Source organism: Catharus ustulatus, chromosome 2 (assembly GCF_009819885.2).
Source record: "Catharus ustulatus isolate bCatUst1 chromosome 2, bCatUst1.pri.v2, whole genome shotgun sequence".
Classification (NCBI taxonomy): domain Eukaryota; kingdom Metazoa; phylum Chordata; class Aves; order Passeriformes; family Turdidae; genus Catharus; species Catharus ustulatus.
This window is the reverse complement of record NC_046222.1, coordinates 107,488,891-107,510,010: the sequence shown is the minus strand read 5'-3', so window position 1 is coordinate 107,510,010 and position 21,120 is coordinate 107,488,891. Positions and strand designations below refer to the sequence as shown.

The following is a 21,120-nucleotide window of genomic DNA, read 5'->3' as shown; positions in this document are numbered from 1 at the left end:
TAATGCTTGATGTTCTTTTTAGGTCTGTGAACTTGATATCATCTTCAATTTTGAAAAAGCCTATTTCATTCTGGATGAGTTCCTTTTAGGAGGGGAAGTTCAGGAGACATCCAAGAAAAATGTTCTTAAAGCCATTGAACAAGCAGATCTTTTACAGGAGGTAAGCAAATCCAACTTCTCTGGCTAAAGTGTCAGCATGGTAGGCTGTGACTCAAAAGCCTCCTGTTACTCTAAGCTTCTAGAAGGTATTTTTTAGCATGCTTAGCATGTAGTTTTAGCTAGTTGTCCTAAGTGTGCACTAGGATGATGTTAGCTTCTCTTTTTGTTTGGTTTGGCACGTGTACGTTGTAACCTACTGTGACTTGGTGTTCTGCTAGTAAATGCAAGTGGCTGTTTTGTGTTTATACCTAGACAATTGTAGGTTATGGTAATTTAACTTAGTGTTGTTCATGTGTCTTCCATTCCTTCTTTTTATTTATTGACCATTAGTTTTCTTGTCATACCTGATGCATGTTCACTTCTTTACTGTTTCATTGCTGAAATCCAGAAGCTAGATTCTCTTTGAGACTCATTCAGGTATAGTTCTAATTAGTTCTTAGACCTGCTTTTCTGCTGTAGGCTGCTTATTGTGGAGCATTTCTGAGCTGACAAAGCAGTAATAGTAGTGCTGTAGAAACATACAGAATAAAGTATAAGAACATTGTTTTTTCACTTTGAATGCTTTTGTTATTTGCTGTTATTGTTGAAGAACAGCGGGTTGCATGTCTACCATTTTTTTTTAAATTTCATATGGAGGGGTTCAATGGTTTAGTACAACTTAATATAATTTCTCCATATTTTTCCATACTATACTGGTTACTTTGAATTTATTTGATTTCATTTGGTTTTCCTTCTGACTGAAATGTACACCATTAAGGTCTTTGAATGACTAAATGGGAACCAAAAATTCTGGTGTGCTGGGGGAATCATCAATCTTGTCTGCAAGTCAGTGGAACATATGGTTTAACAGGGATGGTTCACCCTTATATTTTAGAGTGGGCTGAGGTTTACTGCCTAGATTCTATATAGATCCAATCTGCTCTATTTTCCCCCTATGCAAGCCTTCAGTTTGTTATTTTCTCCTATTAATTAATTGCTTAATTCTTCTACAAGCCTTCTGTGTTCCACTTGATAGCCTTTTGTTGGACATAATATTAGTAGGATGGGGAAAACACATGGTGCTCTTTGCCCTGGTAGCTGTGTTTATAATCCCTTCAGAGTATAGGCAGGTCCACTGCACATTTAAAGCTCTTGTTATGAGCAAGGTCAGCCATTACACACAGATCTGCTACCCTATTTTTCTAGAAAGGAAATATGTGCACTTATGTACTATTTATGTTCTTATTCAATTTAAGTCCTTCTTTACTCTTTGTAGGCATTATCTTAACCAGAAGTTCTGTTGCAGCTTACAAAGAGGGGAGAAAATTAATCTGTTTATATTCTTAAAATCTTTTGCTCTTTATATGAAAACAGATACAACAGATTAGTTATATATTTCAGTTTGTCGCCTGCAAATGCAGTTAATTGTGCATAAAGTAGAATAACTATTCTTTCTCATTGTTACTGTTTTTGATCTTTATTTTCACTATTTTTGCAGGGCAGTTTTAAAGAAAAAAATGTATTCTATTTCTTTCTTTCCAGGCAATGAACATTCTCTTTTTAGAGAGAATATAATTTCATATATTAATATAACTTTAAAACCTTACACAAAGGGAAAACTCACTTTTGAAATGTGAGACTTTTCTCTAGCCCTGGTGGCTTTACTCTGATCACCCTTCCTTTCCCCATCTTTAGGAGATTTTCAAGTGTCAGTGTTTATTAAATAATTCTGATTAACTTGTAATGTAGCAGTTTATCACAGCACCTCTCAAGTCCTATGTTGGGCTTCTGTGGTTATTTTTCTTAGTTGTATTGACTGTTGATCAAGTATAAAACTACTCCCTGTATCTGCATTTTAGTTTTATACCCTGTAAAAGTCTGGGTTCATGTTTAAACTGAGTTTCCAATAAATTCGGACTCTTTTCTGTAGAAGTTTGGTTTTGTATCAACTGCTGCTGTGTAAATGCTGCGTTTGATGAAGAGAGTTGTTAAAATAACAGTTTCTCACATAAGGAGAATTTTTGGTACTTTGAGTTAATATCTGCTTCCCAGAATAGTTCAGAACTACGAGACTGAAACACGGTGTGATTCCAAATGCAAAACATATTTCTAGCAGGGTTGACATGTGTTTGTTTTTGACCATGACACATTTTAGTTATGTGCGACAAAGTAATTTTTATTTGGCCCTGAATATTCATATAGCCAAATATATATGTACATATATACATACACACACATATATATATACACATACAGATATAGAGTTGAATACACAATATTAATTGCATACACAACATTATTTAATAATGCTACATGCATTGATGTATGAAGTACCTTAAAGATGAAGAGCTGTATGGAGTGCTTATACAAAAGAAAATCATTACAGGTACATTAAGTGACTACTTGTGTAATGTTAAGAGGAAATATGCTAAGGCACAATTTGCTGAGTAGTGAATTAGTTCTTAATAGCCTTACCTACTTGTATTTGCTGTGGAAGTTTTCCAGGATGTACTTCTGTGTCTGAGAGTTTGTCTAAAAGTCTTTGCTGCTGTGAGGTCCCTTTACTAACTGCTGCAGTTTATGTGATTGAAACACTAACTTGTTAAATCCCTCTCACCTTCACATTCTTGTTAGTTCTTCAGGAGTGTACTTAGTTCAAGTATTCATTCCCTACCCCCTCCCCCATATTTATTACCACCTGATAACTTATCAACAGTCAGTCATCAATACTGGCAGTGGTACCCTGATGAAGGATAGTAAAAGGTCATTAACTCCAGTGCTTGCATTCTTCCTTGACACTCTATTGTAGAAATGCTTCTGTTCAAAAGAATGCTGTTAAATGTTGCTGATCATTTTGTATCTTGTTTGCTAGAGAGATTTTAATACTTAACTAGTGATTACAAAGGCATGCACTGCTGAAAAGGTGGTTTTTGCTTGTGTGAACAACTTAGTTATACTCAAAGAAATGGGTAGATGGAGTGTGTTGTTGCTGAATTAAAATATATACATGTGACATGTGGAAAGCTAAAAGATAAGCCTTCTTAAGTTGTGACACTAGAGTTTTTTTAAGGCATGAAACTCAGATGATAGATGTTCTATACAAAAGAAGATTTGATTCTCTCAAAAGTCTAATTGCTCTGGTTTTATTTACTGGCTTGAGTAATTCAGCATGGTGCTTGGATGTTTGTGGTCATTAACTGTGCAAATTGATAAAATCAAGGAGTTAATAATTCTAATATTTAAACCGAGCAGTCATTTGAAAGCAATTCTGTACAGACTTTCATCTTCATCTGAAGAAGGAAAAAATTCCTAAACATTGGCTATGAATGAAAATGGTTTTTGTTGATTATCCTATGTAAATTCTAGAAAAGTATTTTGGAAATAATCCCCATTTTGTCCACCACTATTCTTTTGTAGGATTTTTGTGTGGTTTTTTAGTATTTGATTGCAGAACATCTAAATACTTAAATATATATTTTAAGAGCTATCTAAATAAAAAGGCCAGTGAGTCTGTCCATAAATAGCACTTCCTTGTTTGTGTCACTACTTGAGTAACGATCAAAAACCTAAAAGCTATGTGAATGTGGTTTTTTTTCTTGGGCTCTTGCAGTTTGGCCTCAGGCAGTATTTACTAGTCCTCCCACATGAAGAATAAGAGATAAGCTATCAATTAACCTTATTTTCTTTGCTGTTTCAAACCCTTGCCTCATCCTTTATTCAGAAGGGTGCTGACAGTGTTCATGTTGACTGACTTGCCTTAGATGCTTAGGGTTGCTGCATGGATTTAAGCTTTTGGTTTTAGAATGAGCATCTTTGGAAATGAAACTCTGGTGAATTTCCTGCATATGCCATGAGAATTTTCTTCTTGGAGATGAAATGTGCTTATTGGAAACCATAGGTTTGAAGGCATGCATAATAGCAGGTATTAGGTTGTTCTTGAGATATGCCAAAACTCCTTCATTTTGTCATTAGCACTGGCAAAAGAAAATTAAGCCTCCAGTGGGTAGGAGTATAAGTGATTTTGTCTGGTTTAGGAAACAGCCTTTGTAAGCACTTGTTTATTACTGTTTGCCTGAGAAACCACAATGAATGCAATTAGTTCAGTCTTCACTTAATGTTCTTTCTTAAATATGGACTATTGAAATAGACTGCCTTCCTAAGTTGGCAGTGGCATTATTTGCCTTGGCTGTACCTGTGTTCCCCTGAATATGAAACAAGAAGGAATAATGGAAACTTTATTATCACGAAGATCCAACTGCCCTGAATGCTATCTGCTCTTCATCTGTAACTTCCATCTCAGTATCAGGTAGTCAGCTTTGTTGGTCTCTTGGTCACTGCAATTTTAAGACGTGTATCTGCTTGATTTAAGGCACAGATAATAATCTGCAATTACATTTTAAAAGATATATATATAGAGACCTATGAGAATTACTGTGAATGAGAAATGATAGATAGCTCATTATTTAGGGATTAGGAAATAGCTATGATTTTTATGGATTTAGACACAGAAGAACAAGTTTGTAGTGTTTTGGTAGCTGATGCTTTTGTAAAATGGGTTTCAGAACTCGGTCTCTGGAGAGGTGTTTCTAGAAGAAAAGGGTTATAGTGCTGTTAGAGGGTTTGCCACTCTCCATCATACTCAAAAAGTCATGGCAGTCATGTAGTCCCAGGTGACTGGGAAGATGGAAGCTTTCAGTGGTGTTCCTCAGGGGTCAGTAATGGGACCAGTGCTGTTTAGTGTCTTGGTTAATGGCATAGAGGGATTGAGTGCACCCTCAGTAAATTTGAAGGTGACACCAAGCTGAATGGTGCAGTTGACACATCTGAGGGATGGAGTGCCATCCAGAGGGACCCAGACATAGCTGGAGAAGTGGGCCCATAGGAGTCTCACAAAATTCCACAAGATCAAGTACAAGATGCTGCACCTGCTCAAGGCAATCCCTGGTATCTGTACAGGCTGGAGGGTGAACAGGTAAAGAGCAGCTGTGAAGGACTTGGGCATGCTGGTGGATGAGGGGCTGTACATGACCTGGCAGTGCGTGTTTGCAGCCCAGAAAGCCAACTCTGCCACGGCTACATCAGTAAGAGTGTCCCAGCAGGTCATGGGAGGGAATTCTGCCCTTCTACCCTGCTCTGTGAGTCCCCAGCTGGAGTGCTGCATGCAGCTCTTAGAAATGAACCTCTAAATAATGTGAATTTAATTGTAGCAGACAGCTCTGTAAACCTTAGTGTTTCTGTATTTTAATAGATAATTTAAAACAGTCCTTCTTGTGCTGCAGAGTAGGCTTTCCTGGAAATACTTACCAAATCATACTCTCGTATTTAAAGCAATAGGAAGTATTCCACAGAGTGAATAGTAGAACCTGCATCTCTTTTTCCCAAGTAGTAATGGGGGAAGAGGAGGTTATCACTTCCAGATTTAAGTATCTTCTTGAAAAAGTGGCATTGAGTATCCAGGAAGTTAGCATATCATGCTTAGACCTCTTCCCATGCTCAGTCTGATTTTTTTGTTGTTGTTGTTTCTTTGAGTGCGTATGCATGTAAAATGTGACTAATTCTATTACATCAAAGAAATCAAAATTAGAAGGTCTTAAGACTCAACAAGTTGACGGAGGAGTCTTTCATAAAAGTGTTAAATATGCATTCATCAAGCTTTGCAAATTGAAACATCAGAAAGTTTCAAGTAAAAGTAAGACAAATTAGCATAAGCAGTCCTTACGTTCTCATAACTATTCAGTACCCTCTCTGATACTGTGAATTCCAATACTGATCAGTTTGCAGCTTGTGAACTTTATAATTTATTGAGTTAAGCAATTCTTTTTGAACTGTTGAGGGTATTTTAACAATACCCTGAGCTCTTTGTAGATTTTAATTCTAATAAGGGTGTATTTATTCTGAACATTGAACTGATAGATTGTTTTCCAGAGACATTCTCCTGTCCTCAGCAATAGAAGCACCATGTCAGGGTGATGCAGTGAAAATTTTAGCACTGCTGAATGTGCCACAGCTGTTTTCAGGAGTTTAGTCATGTGCTGCTTGTTGATTAACATAGTAAATTCAATAAACAATTGCAGAAGGCTGCTTGAGAGTAAGGAGTATCTTATCTTCAAAATCAGGTGCTCTTTCTGAACACTCACATTAATCTGGATTTTAATAGAGCTAGTTCATTGGATGTGGCAGAATGTTGAAAAGAGCAGTGTTAATATTTGGATCTTGAGATTATGAGGAGAAAATTCCATTTTTACTCTGCTGTCTGAGATGATGTGTCATGTTGCAGTGCTACGACCCTTTCCTTGAATTTTCACTACCTGTGAGATGGTCTTAGAGTGCCAGAGAATATTAGGTGAAAAGAATACAAATGTCCCCAGGAGGCATCCTGTTGTGTTTTGTTTTAGATTCTCATTTCTTTGTGGTGTTCTCTGTGTGTTGTTGGGGCACATTGCTGATATGTGTCTTAGGGTTTTATTTATTTATTTTTAAGGGAGAAACTGTATTTTTTGTTGTCCAGCTTTCTAGCAATGGTGTTAATTCTGATGATATCAAGATACAATAAAAGTGTGTATATTAAATTTTGTAAAGGCTAAATATTTGATATTAAAAAGCAAAAAAAAAGGTCTGAGAAGACCTGTTGTTCACAATTCTTTGAGAATTCTAAGTTTGATTAAGAGATGGCTTGATTAAAGTGAAAATGTTGAATTTTTTGCACTAAGCAATACAACATCAAAGTGACTACTCAGCAAGTAACAATGGTGACTTCATAAATATGAATTTTCAATTAAATTGTTTAAATTACTTCAAGGATGATAGGTTGAATGAAACTTATTTTTCTTCATGAAGCAAGTCTTACTTTAATATTAATGTTGGCAATAATGCTGTGTGACAGTTAATCACTGAATGAAATATATGTAAATTTGGTATCATCCTATTCTGTTGTGCTCTCAATCTGTTCTAATAATGAACAACTGCTTTTAAGTTTCTTGAAAAAAAATAAAAACTTTGAATTAACATTCCTTCATGCACAACTGAAGTTTTCTAAAGAGCTCTCCACAACTTACTCTTTTAAGGTTCCAATATCTTTTACCTGGTTAAGAAATGAAAAGTAAACTTTAGAGGTTTTTTTAATGCATCTGCTTGAAGTCTTTGAACAGATGTTTTCTTCTGATGTATTTCTATTTGCTTTCTTAACAGTGAACTTTTAGGAAAACCTATTAAAATTGTATTAACCTAAAGAATAACTATAGTTGAAACAGATTTAAGTGAAATAACTGAATTTATTTTTGTATATAATTTAGAATATTTTGAAGTCTTGTTTTAAATGTAAATAAGCTGTACATGATTGGGTGGATGTTGGGTTTTTATTTGCTTTTCTTTTTAATTTAGTAGTTGATATTATATTTTCACTGCTGCTTGATTTTGTTTGTAGAGCCAGAATGAAGACTGGGGAGGTTTGTCTGAGGATATCTTATGATTAAGAGCAATCTAAGGCATTAGCCCTTTTGACCCCATCTAAATGATTGGTAACTACCAAGTTTACCATTTTGGTGGCATGGATTAAATGGGTGCTATGCAAAGAGTGCTGCACGTGTAATTAAGTCCTTGCAAGGGTAAACAGAAAATGGGTGATGGGCTTAACTTTCTGCAACACTTGCATGATGGTCTTTGAAGAGTGCTTTGAGTGTTTCCTTTTATTTTCCTTTTATGTACTAACCGCATCAACTTGAAATCTGACTTCTACTGGCTTTCTTTGGTGTTGATAATTAAGTGGGATAATGCAAGTTAGAGAAATGGATACCAAAGCTAATAACTAAACAGATGTTTGGCTTTGTTTACTTACAATCAGCCCATATAAACATGTATTTATTGGAAAATGAGCTGTTTACATCTGCTATGCAAAGGAAATGGGCCCTAAAAAGACTGGGTGCTGCTGCAATTGACTGTGTATCAAAATGCCGGATGCTGCATGACAGAACAAAGCTTATTTGCATATATAGTGCATTGCAACATATTTTTGTCCAAAGCATAAGTGGAATACGTTGTGGCAGTCCTACTAATAAAGGTAAGATTTTAATTTGCATAAAGCAAGTTTAAAACACACATGAAAATGATTTGCTGGAGAAAACCTCATTAGTCTGCTACTTACTTGATATAATGATAAATAAGTAGTTCAGTAAACAAATTGGCTTTTGTAATATGGAACTGTGGTAATAGATGTAATTTCATATGCAGCTTTATAAATATCAGGATTTAGTTTCCAGATAAAAGAAAATAATTATAGTAGACTAAAGTATTTATAACATGTTCAAAACCAAATTCACAGTTGGTGTATGGGTATTTTTACCATTTAAGAGTTTCCTAGTATATGATGGAGCCATTGATCTGTGTCGGGAAGAGGGGAGCAACCAATAATCTACTCGCATAATAGACCTGAAGAATGAGGGCAGCCAACAAGTCATTTGTTGAAAACAATTTCTTTATGAGCTTGGACATACTCTAAAACAGCTGTAAGAAAAACCCAAGAGCTCAAGCTTGATACTTTCCATATTTTCCCCCCAATTTTATTGCTTTTTCAATGCTCTTCATGATAACAAGTTCATGTACAAAGAGTGTGATTCTCATGGTGAAGTTAAAATTGAAACTGGCACCTATGCTATGAAGACAGCTTAGAAGTACTAATCTTTTTTTTTTTTTTTGTTTTGTCTCAGATGGCTACAGAGACCAATTCTGGCACATACAAGCTCAGGCTTAGATAATTCTGTGTGATTCCAATTTACTTCATTACATTATGTCCCTGGGTGAATTCTGTGTATGAGCATAGTTTTAGCTGAAGAAATGTGCTTTGTCCCCATTAAGTTAAACACAGTGGCATTGTTTGATGCCCAGGGAATGCTACTTGGCCTGTACTGTTCCCTGGAAGGAGTGAAGGAATAGTTGCTGCATTCAGACCCTAATTTACAAGGCTGTCATGGTTCCTCAGAATATGGAGAAATAGAAATGGCATCTGCTGGGCTGACTGGACAGAGACAGATGGTTGCACATAATAAGAGATGGGAAATAGTTCTTCTGCAGTAAGGAGCTGCAGCTTGTAAATGGGAATGAAGATCATCTGGGTTAAAGAAAGATCTCCTGAGGTCAAGGAGGTTGCCTTCGGGCAAGGGGAGGAGTTTGATTCATGGCTCTGGTGTTTGGATTAACCCGATGTTCAACTAATTGGTTATACAACTTTAAATTACGTTAATCCTTGTTCCTCTTTGAGGCATAACCAAGCCCAGAATAAATAGAACTTGGTTTTATTGTTGACTGTTTTAGCGAGATTTTCTTGTAAATGAGGGTGAGTGTTGAGTACTGCGTGTTCCATGTGGCAACTGTAATAAACCACATATTCACAAGTAGTCGGTTCCATAGAGAATGTGGTGAAATTTATGGTAAGCCTTGCATAATATTGAAAAGCTGGGTGAAATCTTGATATACATTCACATTGTTCTGTGTGGAAATTCTGCTTTCTACTGAGAGCATTTTACAGTGATAAAAGTCATGGTGAGGATGTGAGGATGCAGTTTGCTCATCACCCAAACCCATGCTGACAGACCTTTTTGAAAAAGCCAGATCCATTCCTACTGCCACCTTTGTGTTGATCCATCTGCCCTGTGGTTCTGGGGCTCCTAGCTTGTTAGCCAAAACTTGAACTTCGGCAGAGGGAGCAGGAGGGAAGTGCCAGGAGGAAGAAAGCAGTGGTGTTGGAAAGGGAAGTAAAAAGCAGCTGCTTTTTGGCAAGCCAGGACTTTCACTGAAGTTGATAGTACATCTTAAGCTACGTCCTATTTTTAACAAAATCACAGTCTCTAAGTGCTTTAAAAAGCCAGTGTTCCACACATCTTGTCCTGACTCACTGTCTGCTGTGAACCCCCAAGTCAGCTTGCATAGGTAGGGTCTAATTTACTTGTCATATGCTGCTCCCCTGCTGTTGGCCTGAGTCATGGGAGTGCAGCAAAGAGTTTCAGCAGCAGTATTGACTTTTGGGGTTTTCAGCTGTCCTTTTTCTCTGTCTTTCCTTTATGCCAGAAAAACTATACAACCGTTCTAGAACTGGATTTCAGATCCATTTAAACGGATCCAATGCAAATTGCTCATTTTTAAAAACATATAGTCAGCAGCTTTTCTGTGTATACAACTTGTACTTACAAACATTTGTCCAAACAGTGGTGAGAATGCAAAGTGCTGCAGGACCAGGGAAGAAGGGGAATGCTTAAATGCCATTGCCATGGAAGCTGAACAGTATTGGTTGTGACTTGGCTTGTTGCAGCAGTATATTCTGGTCAGCCCTTCAAAGATAACAGCCCTGCAGTTTAAGAAATGCTTCCTTAAGCAAAGGAGAATAAGCGATGCAAACCTGTATCTGCAGTGCTGGAAGAAAACATTATTGAATCCTTACCTGCATAGTTGGGCAGTCTGCCAAACATACAAACACTGTCGGATTATCAGATGGAGAGCTCACTGATTTTTAATGATTTTGGTTCTAACTTTACAATATAAAATATTCAGCTATATTATGCACTTAAAAGCATTTGTGTGTTTGTGGTGACAATCCTGATGGATTCTTAGAACTATCCTTGCTGCTAAAGGCTGGGCTCTGGATTGTTCCTGGCTCGCTGCATAGCAACTGATTGGCACATGTGAAGCAGAGCCTCCCAGAGCGATTATCACCTCTGAGCTGGCAGATCAGAGCAGCAGCTAAGAGGCAGGAAGCACCTACTATTCTCGGGTTATAGTACACAAAGCTTCTGCTGATCTTTGTACTGCTTTTGGGAGAGAGGCAGGCAGCCGCTGCTGTCGTGCCCTTCTGCTCTGGTCTGTTCAGGCGATGTTTTAGAGCAGAAGTCCGTGCATATGCTTGGATGTTTTGCTGAATAACGTTTGCAGGAGAGCTTGCTGTTTCATACTCTAGTTGAGAATTTTGTTGACTGGTTTGCATCGATCTTGAAGTTTTTTGTTTCCTCTGTACAGAAAGCTGCAGACAAGGTTTTGACTAGGAACTGGCATTGATGGTGCATTCTTTTTATTTGTGTGCTTATGTTTTTTTGGCTTTTTTTTTGTAAGACCATTATAATTAATACTTTTCTTTGAAGATGTTCAAGACCTTATAAGTGTTTCTAGTTTTTCTCTGAGAAAACATTTCTCTCTTCTTTGAAAGTACAAATAGAATTTCATAATAAAAATGCCCTGGTGGGAAATATCAACACCAGGCTTGAAGGGCCCTGAGCAACCTGGCCTTTTGGAGGGTGTCTCTGCCCATGGCACAAGGGTTGGAAGTAAACGATCTGATCCCTTCCAGCCCAAACTCATCTATCTAATAGAAATTTCTGTACAGTTAGCTAACCAAAGATTGGGAAACAGTTACTCTCCTGTTTTGAAATCCTTGAAAAGGCAAGTGAACAGCAGCAATTTCCTAAATCGGCTGTTCATTAGAACCATTTCCTAATAGCAGTTCAAAAGTAGAGTGTAAAAGTAATTGCTTTTGAATCATTCCTAAGGAAGTGCTTTTTAAATGTGAATCTCTTCCTACTGCAAAAACTTCATGTTTCTAAACAGAAACCCTCATCCTCTGCTCTTGATTTCCCCACAGCCTGCTCCTGAAGAATTCTTCCCAAACTTCATACACTCCATGAACCCACATCTTGTCTTTTTCAAGCCAGGGTTTTGTTAGATGCTGAGTGAGGAAAAAAGCCAAGTTTTATCGGAAGGTGGTGGTTGTAACTTTGTGTGCAGTTTAACATGGCTTGCCTTCACAGGCTTTGTGCTGGTTTTGATGGGAAAGAAGTTAAAATAATAACCTAAGCAGATTTTCCCTGAAAAAAGTTGTGCCAAGCATTGATGAAGTCCATGTCACTGCCATGAGATGTCATCAGTAAAATGGCAGCCCTGCAACATGCTGAATGTGAGACAGTTTGGCATAGACATAAACAATTTTTTCTCTCTCTTGCCTGAGGAAATAACAGTTTTCTTGTCTATTACAGACATAAAATACCTTAAATTGCAGCAAGAAAATAATTCAAGGTAGATGTTAGGCAAATTTTCCAGTGGAGGTGATAATGTAGCATTTAAGTAGATTGCCTGGAGCACAATAAAAAGGTATCACTGGATGCCTTTAATAGATGAAATATCTCTCAGGAAAGTTATAGATGTGCTGCTTGGGGGATTGGATTAAATTAAGTCCCTTCTAATTTTATTTTTAGTTACGATTTTTAATTAGTTTGGGTCATGACAGAGTTGGCTGAGAAAATGTTAGTTGGGTTGGAATGGCTAAATAGTTCTGTTTACTTAGATCAACTCTACCATTTTTCTAATTTAAAAAATCTCCAGTGACTCAGGCTGACAATTTCAGAAAGTATTATTAGCTTTTTAAAATGAGTTGTAAACACAGATGTCATTTTGAAAAAGTTTAATTCTAGTAATTTTAAAATATTGCAATTCCACAATGTGCAACTTGTGTTGTAGAGCTATTACTTTTCTGGCAGTACTAGGATCCAAGACCTGTGTGTTAAAGTCAGATAAACAGTTTACAACCAAAGTTTTGAGTGATGATTTTTCAGAGGTGGTATTTCATGGTGGTTTGCCCTTACATTGTGCTGTAAGGATACCATTGCTTCTTCCCTAGCTTCTAGATCAACTAATTTATAAATTCATTAGATCTAGATTGTTATCTTAGACAATATCTGATCCTGTGAAATATGTTCTTGAGGTCTGCACATTCCCACCAAAAGCAAGGTAGTGTAGATATTGATCGTGGAATTGGACAGCTGTCCCTTCCCCATATTGTCCTTTCTGGTGTTCAGACCAACAGGTCAGCAGCTCTGGAGACAGTGTAGGGGGGGGGGGAAACAAAAAAAAAAAGTCAGTCACAGTTCAAACTTGACTTGAGATGCTGTGGTTGTTACAGCAAACAATTTGTCAAAACTTCATTTTCCTTAGAGTTGTCTGTTGGGCAGCTCACAGTGCCAGGCCCTCTGTGTGGGATGGTCCTGGATGTCCTTGGTGGAGTACAGAGGCCTCACTTGAACACCAGTTTTCCTTCTCAATGTTGCTGTGTTATACTTTGTATCTCCATTACTGTTGTCTTCCATTTAATCCTTTAGTTTCACCTCTGTAAGGTCAGTTCATTGCTAGTCTAGTTGCAGGTGGTGGTTACATGTTCTGTAAACTGAAAAGCCACCAGGAGTGAAACAACCACTTTCTTCCTCTTGTTACCTGACAATCAATCAGTAAACTGTAAATGTCTGTGAAGATGAGGCACCAATCCCACACCAGTATGCCAGTCAATCATCTTATTTTGTGTACCATGATTTTAACATCAAACACGGTGAATTCCTCAAGATATAAACCATTGAAAATACAAACAGGATGGGGAATACCCCAAGGGACTGTGCAAGCTGGGAAAATGCCTAACATGAGCACTTCCATGTCCTTATTTGTTAATGTTTACAGTTATGTAAAAGGGGACATGGTCAGTATTTCCAGGCTAAAGAGAGTGCTTAAGAATGTATACACACATAATCCTTGAATACAGCAACAGTGAGTTGCAATAAGCTTCATAAGACTGCCAGAAAATGAGCTACTCTCATTCTTCTTTCTGTTCAGAGAGGTAATGTAAAATTAAGGAGAAAGCTGTTAGGAGATTTGACAGGCATTTCAGTGAACTTTGATGACTTCATATTTTCAATGGTGAACACTGGAACATGAGTTTTTTTGAAGGAAGAGGGGAATCATGTGAATGCATGTATTTCCCAGATAAAAATTGGGCATTTTGGATTATTACGGTCTACCTGTTCTTCAGTTGTCTTCTTGAACAGCCAGTGTAAGTAAAGCAGAAGTTTTCCCTAGGGACCTTTCTGAGAATATTTGTCTGTGGAGGCTCCAGGAATTCTAAAGTTAGTACTTTCTTCTTTAGACAAAACTTCTACTCCCTAATAACATACGCTGCTATCACACAATGCCTTTTCCAGTTAGGAATATGCCACAGCATTTTGTTTTTAATGTAGACTGTAACCTTTTTACTTATGCCATGTGAGAGGTGTTAAGTGTTGAAATTCACATTTGCATTTCTTTTATTATATACCAGATTATTTTGAATCTAAAAATTGTAACATGCACCATGTAATTGATTTATAACTGTCACAGAGTTATGTAGGTGCTACTATTTTGTGAACTACTGGATTTGTAATTAGCTGGTCAGAATAATTCAAACTACTCTGACATGATCTTCAAATTATTGATACTGCAAAACAATATTAAAACTGTACAGCTTCTAGAATATTTTTGTTGTGCTTTTTTCGTAATATGAGAATAAAATTTAAAAACATGCAAACTTGGACATGTGAATAAATGAGATGGCACAGAGGAGACAATTTTAGAAGTCCATGAGAACTCTCAGTTCTGTTGTAAAACTTCTGTCATTCTGGCAAGTGGGATACTAAAATAGATTGAAGATTGTAACTGGTACAGGATCAAAGTGATCTGACATGCAGAGAGTTGAGTTTTGTGTGTTTTCACCCCAGAAAAAGTTTAATCGGCATATGTGGGGCTGATGCTCCTAAATTGCTGTTACTCTGTTATTAAAATTGAGTATTGCTTTCTTTCTAGCTCATTTTCCAGCAAATTGAATACTAACGTTCATGCCAATCATACAAGAATGTATTGAGTTCAGCAGCATAATCCAAAAGCAAAGAAAACTTTGCCTGCTTTGAGAAGTGTGTCAGAGGCCTCATTTTTCTAAACAGACCTTCTTTCTACAAGATGTAATTTTTGTCACCAGTAATGCCAGCACTGTACTACCCTGGTACAGTGTGCTCACAGCCGTGTTCTGGAGGCCTGGTACCTCTAAATATGTATTTTATTAGAGCAGATGTTGATGGGTGATGTCAGATGCCACTTAGCTCAGTGCCTGTCTCTGATAGAAGCCAACCATCGATGCCTGATGCAGAGACAGGTAATAGTGTTCCATCTCTGGAGCCTCAAACTTCTTTTGGCTAAGCTGCAACTCTGAGCTTGTGTAATGAAGTATTTGTGATGTGAACTTATGTCTGTTGTTGGACACAGCATGCAAGTATGGAGGGGTAAAATGATGATTCTCCCCACTACCTTCACCCCCTGGAAATCTAGAGTAGTCAAAAATACAATATTGTATTTCTGTATCAAATGTCCTTTTAATGTCAGAGATACAATAGCAAGATAATATTTGTTTTCTTGCATATCTGTCCACCTTTCTATTATGTATAAGAATCTGTACATTTCTTTTGTAGCCACGCCATGAATACTTTAATGTACCAGTGTACTAAATGGCTTCATTCATCATGCATGCAGAATTTCAGAGGAGATAGACCTGTGACTTACTCATGACAGAACATTACCATCAGCTTGCTGAATCCAGTCATCCTGAATCTAATAGAATGCCACAACCATTCTCTGCTGTTGTACTTTCCTCTTCCCCCTCTGTTTTACAGTGTTGTCTCTTCACATGTCTTGTTTCAACAAAACTTGTGCTTGTTGGCATATGGTTTAACTTTTTTAATGTGTATAACCTTGAAGTCTTATGCTTAAAAGTTCTGTAGCATTTTCTGAGCTAAACATCTATATACTGCAACACCTATTCTGTAACATTACTCAAACCACGTTTATCTTTTAAATAGGTTGTGGTATTTAAACATATGCTTAAAGTCTGTAGCTGAAGTTAAGACTTACAGAGAAAGTAGTGAAGGAGAAGTATCATGTGAAATGTGTGTATGCACAAGTATTAAATGATGCTGAATGAAATTCTGTGTAGACCATGCATCTTAATTCAAGGTGCAAATAACACTACCCCTTTCTGAAGACTGGCACAATGGTGTGACTGACCTTACAAAAAAAGAGGGATGCAGAATTGATTAGGTCAAAGAGAATGATGGGTAAATCTGAAATTAAAACACTTGTATTTAAATGTGCAGAATGCTCTTGTGAGTAATTTAACAGTTTCTGCCACTGAGAGCAATATCATTGCTTTACAAATGAATAATGGAATCACAGAATCATTAAGGTTGGAAAAGACCTCTAAGCTTATTGAGTCCAGCCATTAATGGTTAGGGTTGGAAAGATACAAGTCCATTAACAGTATGCTTGCAATATGCCTTCTTAAACTGGCATTTCCAGTTCTAAATGCAGGCTGCCTTGTGTATTGAAGAACTGCCACGAGGGTGAAAAAGTGCTTTCAGTTGAAAAGTGGACAGAGTGAGAGGGCATGTAATGCATCCTGTTTGTAACCTAAAACCGGTGCTGATTCTGAACCTTGTTTCCATGAATTATCAAGGAGGCAGTTACTAAAACAAACCACGAACAAGCTAGTTCCATGTACTATATGTGGTAATGCACTACCTTCCAAATGTTAAACTGACATAGAAATGGGAGATTTAGGGGATTAGACAAAAGATTTGGATTGGATTGGATTTGCAGCATTCTGAAATCTTAGAAAACAAGATCATAGGAGTGGTTTTCCATTTCCAAGTTTGCCTTTTTTCTGTAAGCCATTAACAATGTGTTTGGATGTCTGGGTAATGCTGCTTTAGCCTGCATTATTTCATGCCTGTTGGCTTAAAATGCTGTGCATTGAGCTGTAATGAGATGCTGTTTTTCTTGTTATCTGTATACAGCTGCTTGCTTCTAAATGACTAGGTAATAAATTAGCTTTTCTGGCATGTTTGAAATAAAGTATTGCATGCACTTTTGTCTCATGTGAATGACTTTTTTCCTCATCTGTGTTCTGATATTTCAAATTTGTTTTGTTTGCCTTGGGTGATTCTGAGCTGCAGGTAGTATGTAACACTGCAGAATGTTTTACATAAGAATTGGATAAAATGTTTGACACTTAGTAAAACAAATAATGTGAGCAAAACAATTCATTCTACTTGTTTCTTAAAAGTAATAATTAAGTTATTCCTCTAGCAAAAGACATTAGCCTCTAGGTGTTCCTTGAGATTATATTGCTGATGAGCACATAAGGCACATCTGTCTCAAGGTTACTGCTGTTGCTGCTTTAGTGATTAAAAAAAAAATGAAAATATGTCTGAGTCCCGTGGGTGACGTATCTGTGGGCAAGTAGCTAACGTCCTTGAACTAGGGTTGCTTTTAATGGTTAGCCAGTGACCTTGATTTACTTGAAGAAATTTAGTGTTTAGGTATATATATGTCTGCTGAAAATAATTTCAGACTTTGAACTGGCAGTGAAAACAACAGTACTAAAACAACACTGAAAACAGTGGCACCACTGCTCTGTTTCTTCATAGCTATAAACTTTAATTTCAGGTAACTTTGTAAATATTTGCTGCAATTCTGAGTAACTCTTAAGTGCCCACTGCTGTCTAATCAATTTAAAAATAGAAAGTGAATTTATTTCAAATATTTTGAAGACCTTGCAATGCTTGAGAAGTTGTATTCTTGTCAAATGCTTTTGAATTCTGGTGCCATAGTTAGTTAACAGTATAGGATTTCTTGAGTAAAAGGCTTTACCTTGGTGGATAGGGGAGGTGTGTGTCTTCTAAAATGAATGCAACAGAGTAATCTGGGAATATAATAAAAAAGTTTTATTTAAAATGCTACATAGCCATTTCTTCAGCCTCCTTTTTGGGATTTGTTAAAATACACATGTAAATCTTTAATTTTGCCATTCTATCTGGCTTTGCCAAGGTCATTGCAGTTCTAAGAATATTTAAATGTTGCATCAGTGAGGGGAAGAAAACAGGCCAACACTACATCTTTAATACACTAAGTATCTTGTTTTCAGATTTAAGTTGCCTTTATATTGCAATTTTTTATTTATTTCTGGATTTTGGAAACCATCTCAAAGTGCTGAGAGATGGCCTGTTCCAAGCTCTGATTTTTGAATAAAATTGCCTTAACTTGTTCCTTCACTGCTGAATCACCTTATACATGAGCTGAATGATGATAGTAAAGTCAAGGTTGATAGAGGCAATATTCTGGTGTTATTTGCAGGGTTTGAGGTGTTTAATTTTGTATTTTACTGACATTATTTTTTCCTAATAAATATTTGCAAAGCAGTTGAAAAATAATTTGTTGGCTGCCTTAACTGTTATCTGCCTTTTTTTTTTCTGCTGCATGACATGTCTTGTTTTAGGATGCTAAAGTAAGTTTATTTATACTCTTGATATTAAAGCTTTTGTTTCAATATGGACACAGTATCCCCTTTTATTTATGATGGTATTGTTAATAGTTATGGAAAAGCTCAGCCTAATGTTTCTAGTTTAAACCTTTTCAGATGTTACGGAAGTAATGAATATAAAACTGATGATAATTCTTTGGAATTTGGTATTAACTTTCTCTGAATCTAAAGAAAGCTTTCTAAGATTAGAATTAACCTAAAACTTTATGCCTGATGTGGAATAATAAAATTCCTGTCCTAAAAACTCTTCCCTCTTTGAAAGGGATCAGTGTGACACCAGCCATACCAAGGTACCTTGACCTGGTTTTATGAATTAAGCATGGGATCATTGTATAAAAAAACTAACCAAAATTTTTTTATAAAGATCTTATGGGATACTGTATCTTAATTGCATCAGTAGTTTAATTCACCCATTTGTTTGTTATTCCTGAACAGATTTTTTTGAGTCCCTTGAAACAATTCACCACAAAATTCACCGACTCCATTGCAAGATCCTTCCCCACCCCTCCCCAGTTCTTATCTGTTACTTAGTTGTGATTTGTTCCCTGCTGGTACCTCCGAGTTGTTTTATTTTTATTATTCTTAAGGGCAATAAAATCTACTAGCTATTCCTGTGAACCTTGGCAATCTAATTAACAGCTCTGTGAAAAATGCAGCTAATCCCATGTTTGCAAACTGCAGTGCTTCCATGTTTTCATGTCTTTCCAGCTTTCTTTTTAAATTCAACATCTTCCATACTAACTCATGTACAGCGCCACTCAGTACAAAGTGTTCATTTACTACTGTCTCAAATTTTCCCTCCGTAGGAAGCAGAGACCCCACGTAGTGTACTTGAAGAAATTGGATTGACATAAATCTTCTCTTCAGCTGATGCCATCTCAGTGTTTCATACTGTAAATGTTCACTGCCTTCATTGTAATGTTTAGCTAATGGTGTAAGATGCTGTTTGTCAGTATTACTGTTTTGCTAAGCTGCTTCATTCAGGCCTACAAGAAAAATACTTTTTTTTGAAAAGGGAACAAGAAACCTAAGTTCAAAATTTATAAATGAAAGGGAATTAAATTGACTCAGTATTTCCCTTCACTGCATTTATAGGAAAATTGCATTTGACTTCAATAAGTACTGTTTTTTATAAGCAAACTTGACTTCAGGAACTAAATGTATTATTATGACATAAGCATAGCCTACCTAAATGAAAAGAAACTACACAGACAACTCCAAATATGAAATGTTATGGTGTAGAAATTGTGTTTATGCAACCAAAGAATTTGTTCATCTACATTTTAGTCACCACTTGTGATTATTCAGCTTATTTAAGTTGTTGCATAAAGATTGGAAATATCTGTTTACTACTGAATTTGTCATTATACCAAAGAATCCTGCCAGGATCTGCATATCAAACTGGTAAAAAACTGTTAAGGTGATAACTGCTTTTTTAAGAAAACTGATCAACTCACTAGATATGAAGATGTATTTTAGTGTAGCTACCTTGAGCAAAACTGTGCAAGTTACTATACTCCAAAGGGAATGCATATAGGAGAAAAGGAAAAACAACCCAGACTGAATAAGGAAACTGTTTTTAGGTCTGATATTAGCTTGCTTTGACCATGAACACAAGAAAGGAGGTCAGCTTTCTAACTGAATAGAGAGATGCATAGTGAAAACTGAATACTTTCAAAGATGGGAAAGAAGGTTTACGGAAGGGACCTTTTATTATTTTCTTTCAAATTCTACCAATTAATTTGTAATTATTGGTGTTTTATAGTTATGCTTTATTGGGTGTATAGGTATCTTTAGGACAAAGTGTCAAAGTAATTTAACTGCTTTTCTTGATCAACACGTTGAACATGTGACTTATCCTTTTACAGTACTCCTGTGTGATATACAGTTGAACCAACTAATTTGCAGTGAGAGCTCTTAAACATTAGATTTGTATAGTATGTTCACTACACATCATGTAAACTGCTGTCTAGTAATATTTTGACACTTGGAGCAGACTCTCAGTAATTATGAACTGAGCCTGTTTCACTTGTGGAAATGTGATCTATGTGTGGTTTTGAGGAGACAGTGGGAGTCTACACCAGGGAGTAGCCATGTTCTGTTGCCTGTCCCCATGGAGGGGGGTTGTCCCCTCTCTCTCCACCCAGACACCTTTCCCTAGCAGTTTTGGCTTGTTCTCCTGAGTAGTGCCATGTTTTCACAAAGCTTGGCTCAGGCAGTGCTGCTGGCAGCAGCACTTCTGTAGCCAGCTGGAGAGTGCGTTCAGTAGTACCCAGCCAAAGGAAAAGTGTGGTGGTGTCACTTCTAAGGCCCCTGATCCAGACCCCAGCATCAATACTTGAGGCAGTAGAGTGGCCAGCCAGGGCTGGGCTGTGTGTGCCACTCCTGTGGCAGTACCAGGGTGCTGCCTGTGGACTCAAGCCATTAGAACTTGTCTTCAGATGCCCGTTCTAGGATTCACACACAGATTCCAAATGACCAGTGACTGTTTCTTTCCCAGGGCATTTCCCTAGTGCACAGCAGGCAGAGTGAGATGAGGGTAGAGGGGTAGCAAAAGGACCCTGGGTGCGAGATTGAAGTGGTAAAATGGATTTAAGTCAAAGCAGAAGCAATTTTATATGTATTAAATATGTTTTTAAAGTTTTACACTGTCACTTGTATGTGCTTGGCTGGATTAAGCTTCGTTGTGATTGTGACAAACTGTTTGACCTCTGTCTGTCACATGGTTTAGTTGTAATAAATGTCCATTTTTACACCATTGCTGTGTTTATATGTAATTAGCG

At 36.9% G+C, this 21,120-nt stretch overlaps 1 protein-coding gene across 6 annotated transcripts in view; it reads left to right on the top strand.

Annotated features, from left to right (window-relative positions):
* Positions 1-21,095, top strand: part of AP1S2 (adaptor related protein complex 1 subunit sigma 2) — a 30,547-nt gene extending 9,452 nt beyond the window's left edge. The window contains exons 4-7 of one of the 6 annotated variants that reach the window (XR_004417034.1): positions 23-160; positions 7,562-7,655; positions 18,293-18,301; positions 19,144-19,226. Coding sequence is in view for 5 of the 6 variants with exons in the window: in XM_033051921.1 (XP_032907812.1) it covers positions 23-160; positions 18,293-18,301; positions 19,144-19,191 (195 nt within the window). In the remaining variant the exon portion in view is untranslated. The other 5 variants (XM_033051921.1, XM_033051923.2, XM_033051922.1 and 2 more) reach the window with 5 other exon arrangements.
* Positions 21,096-21,120: the final 25 nt, after the last annotated feature.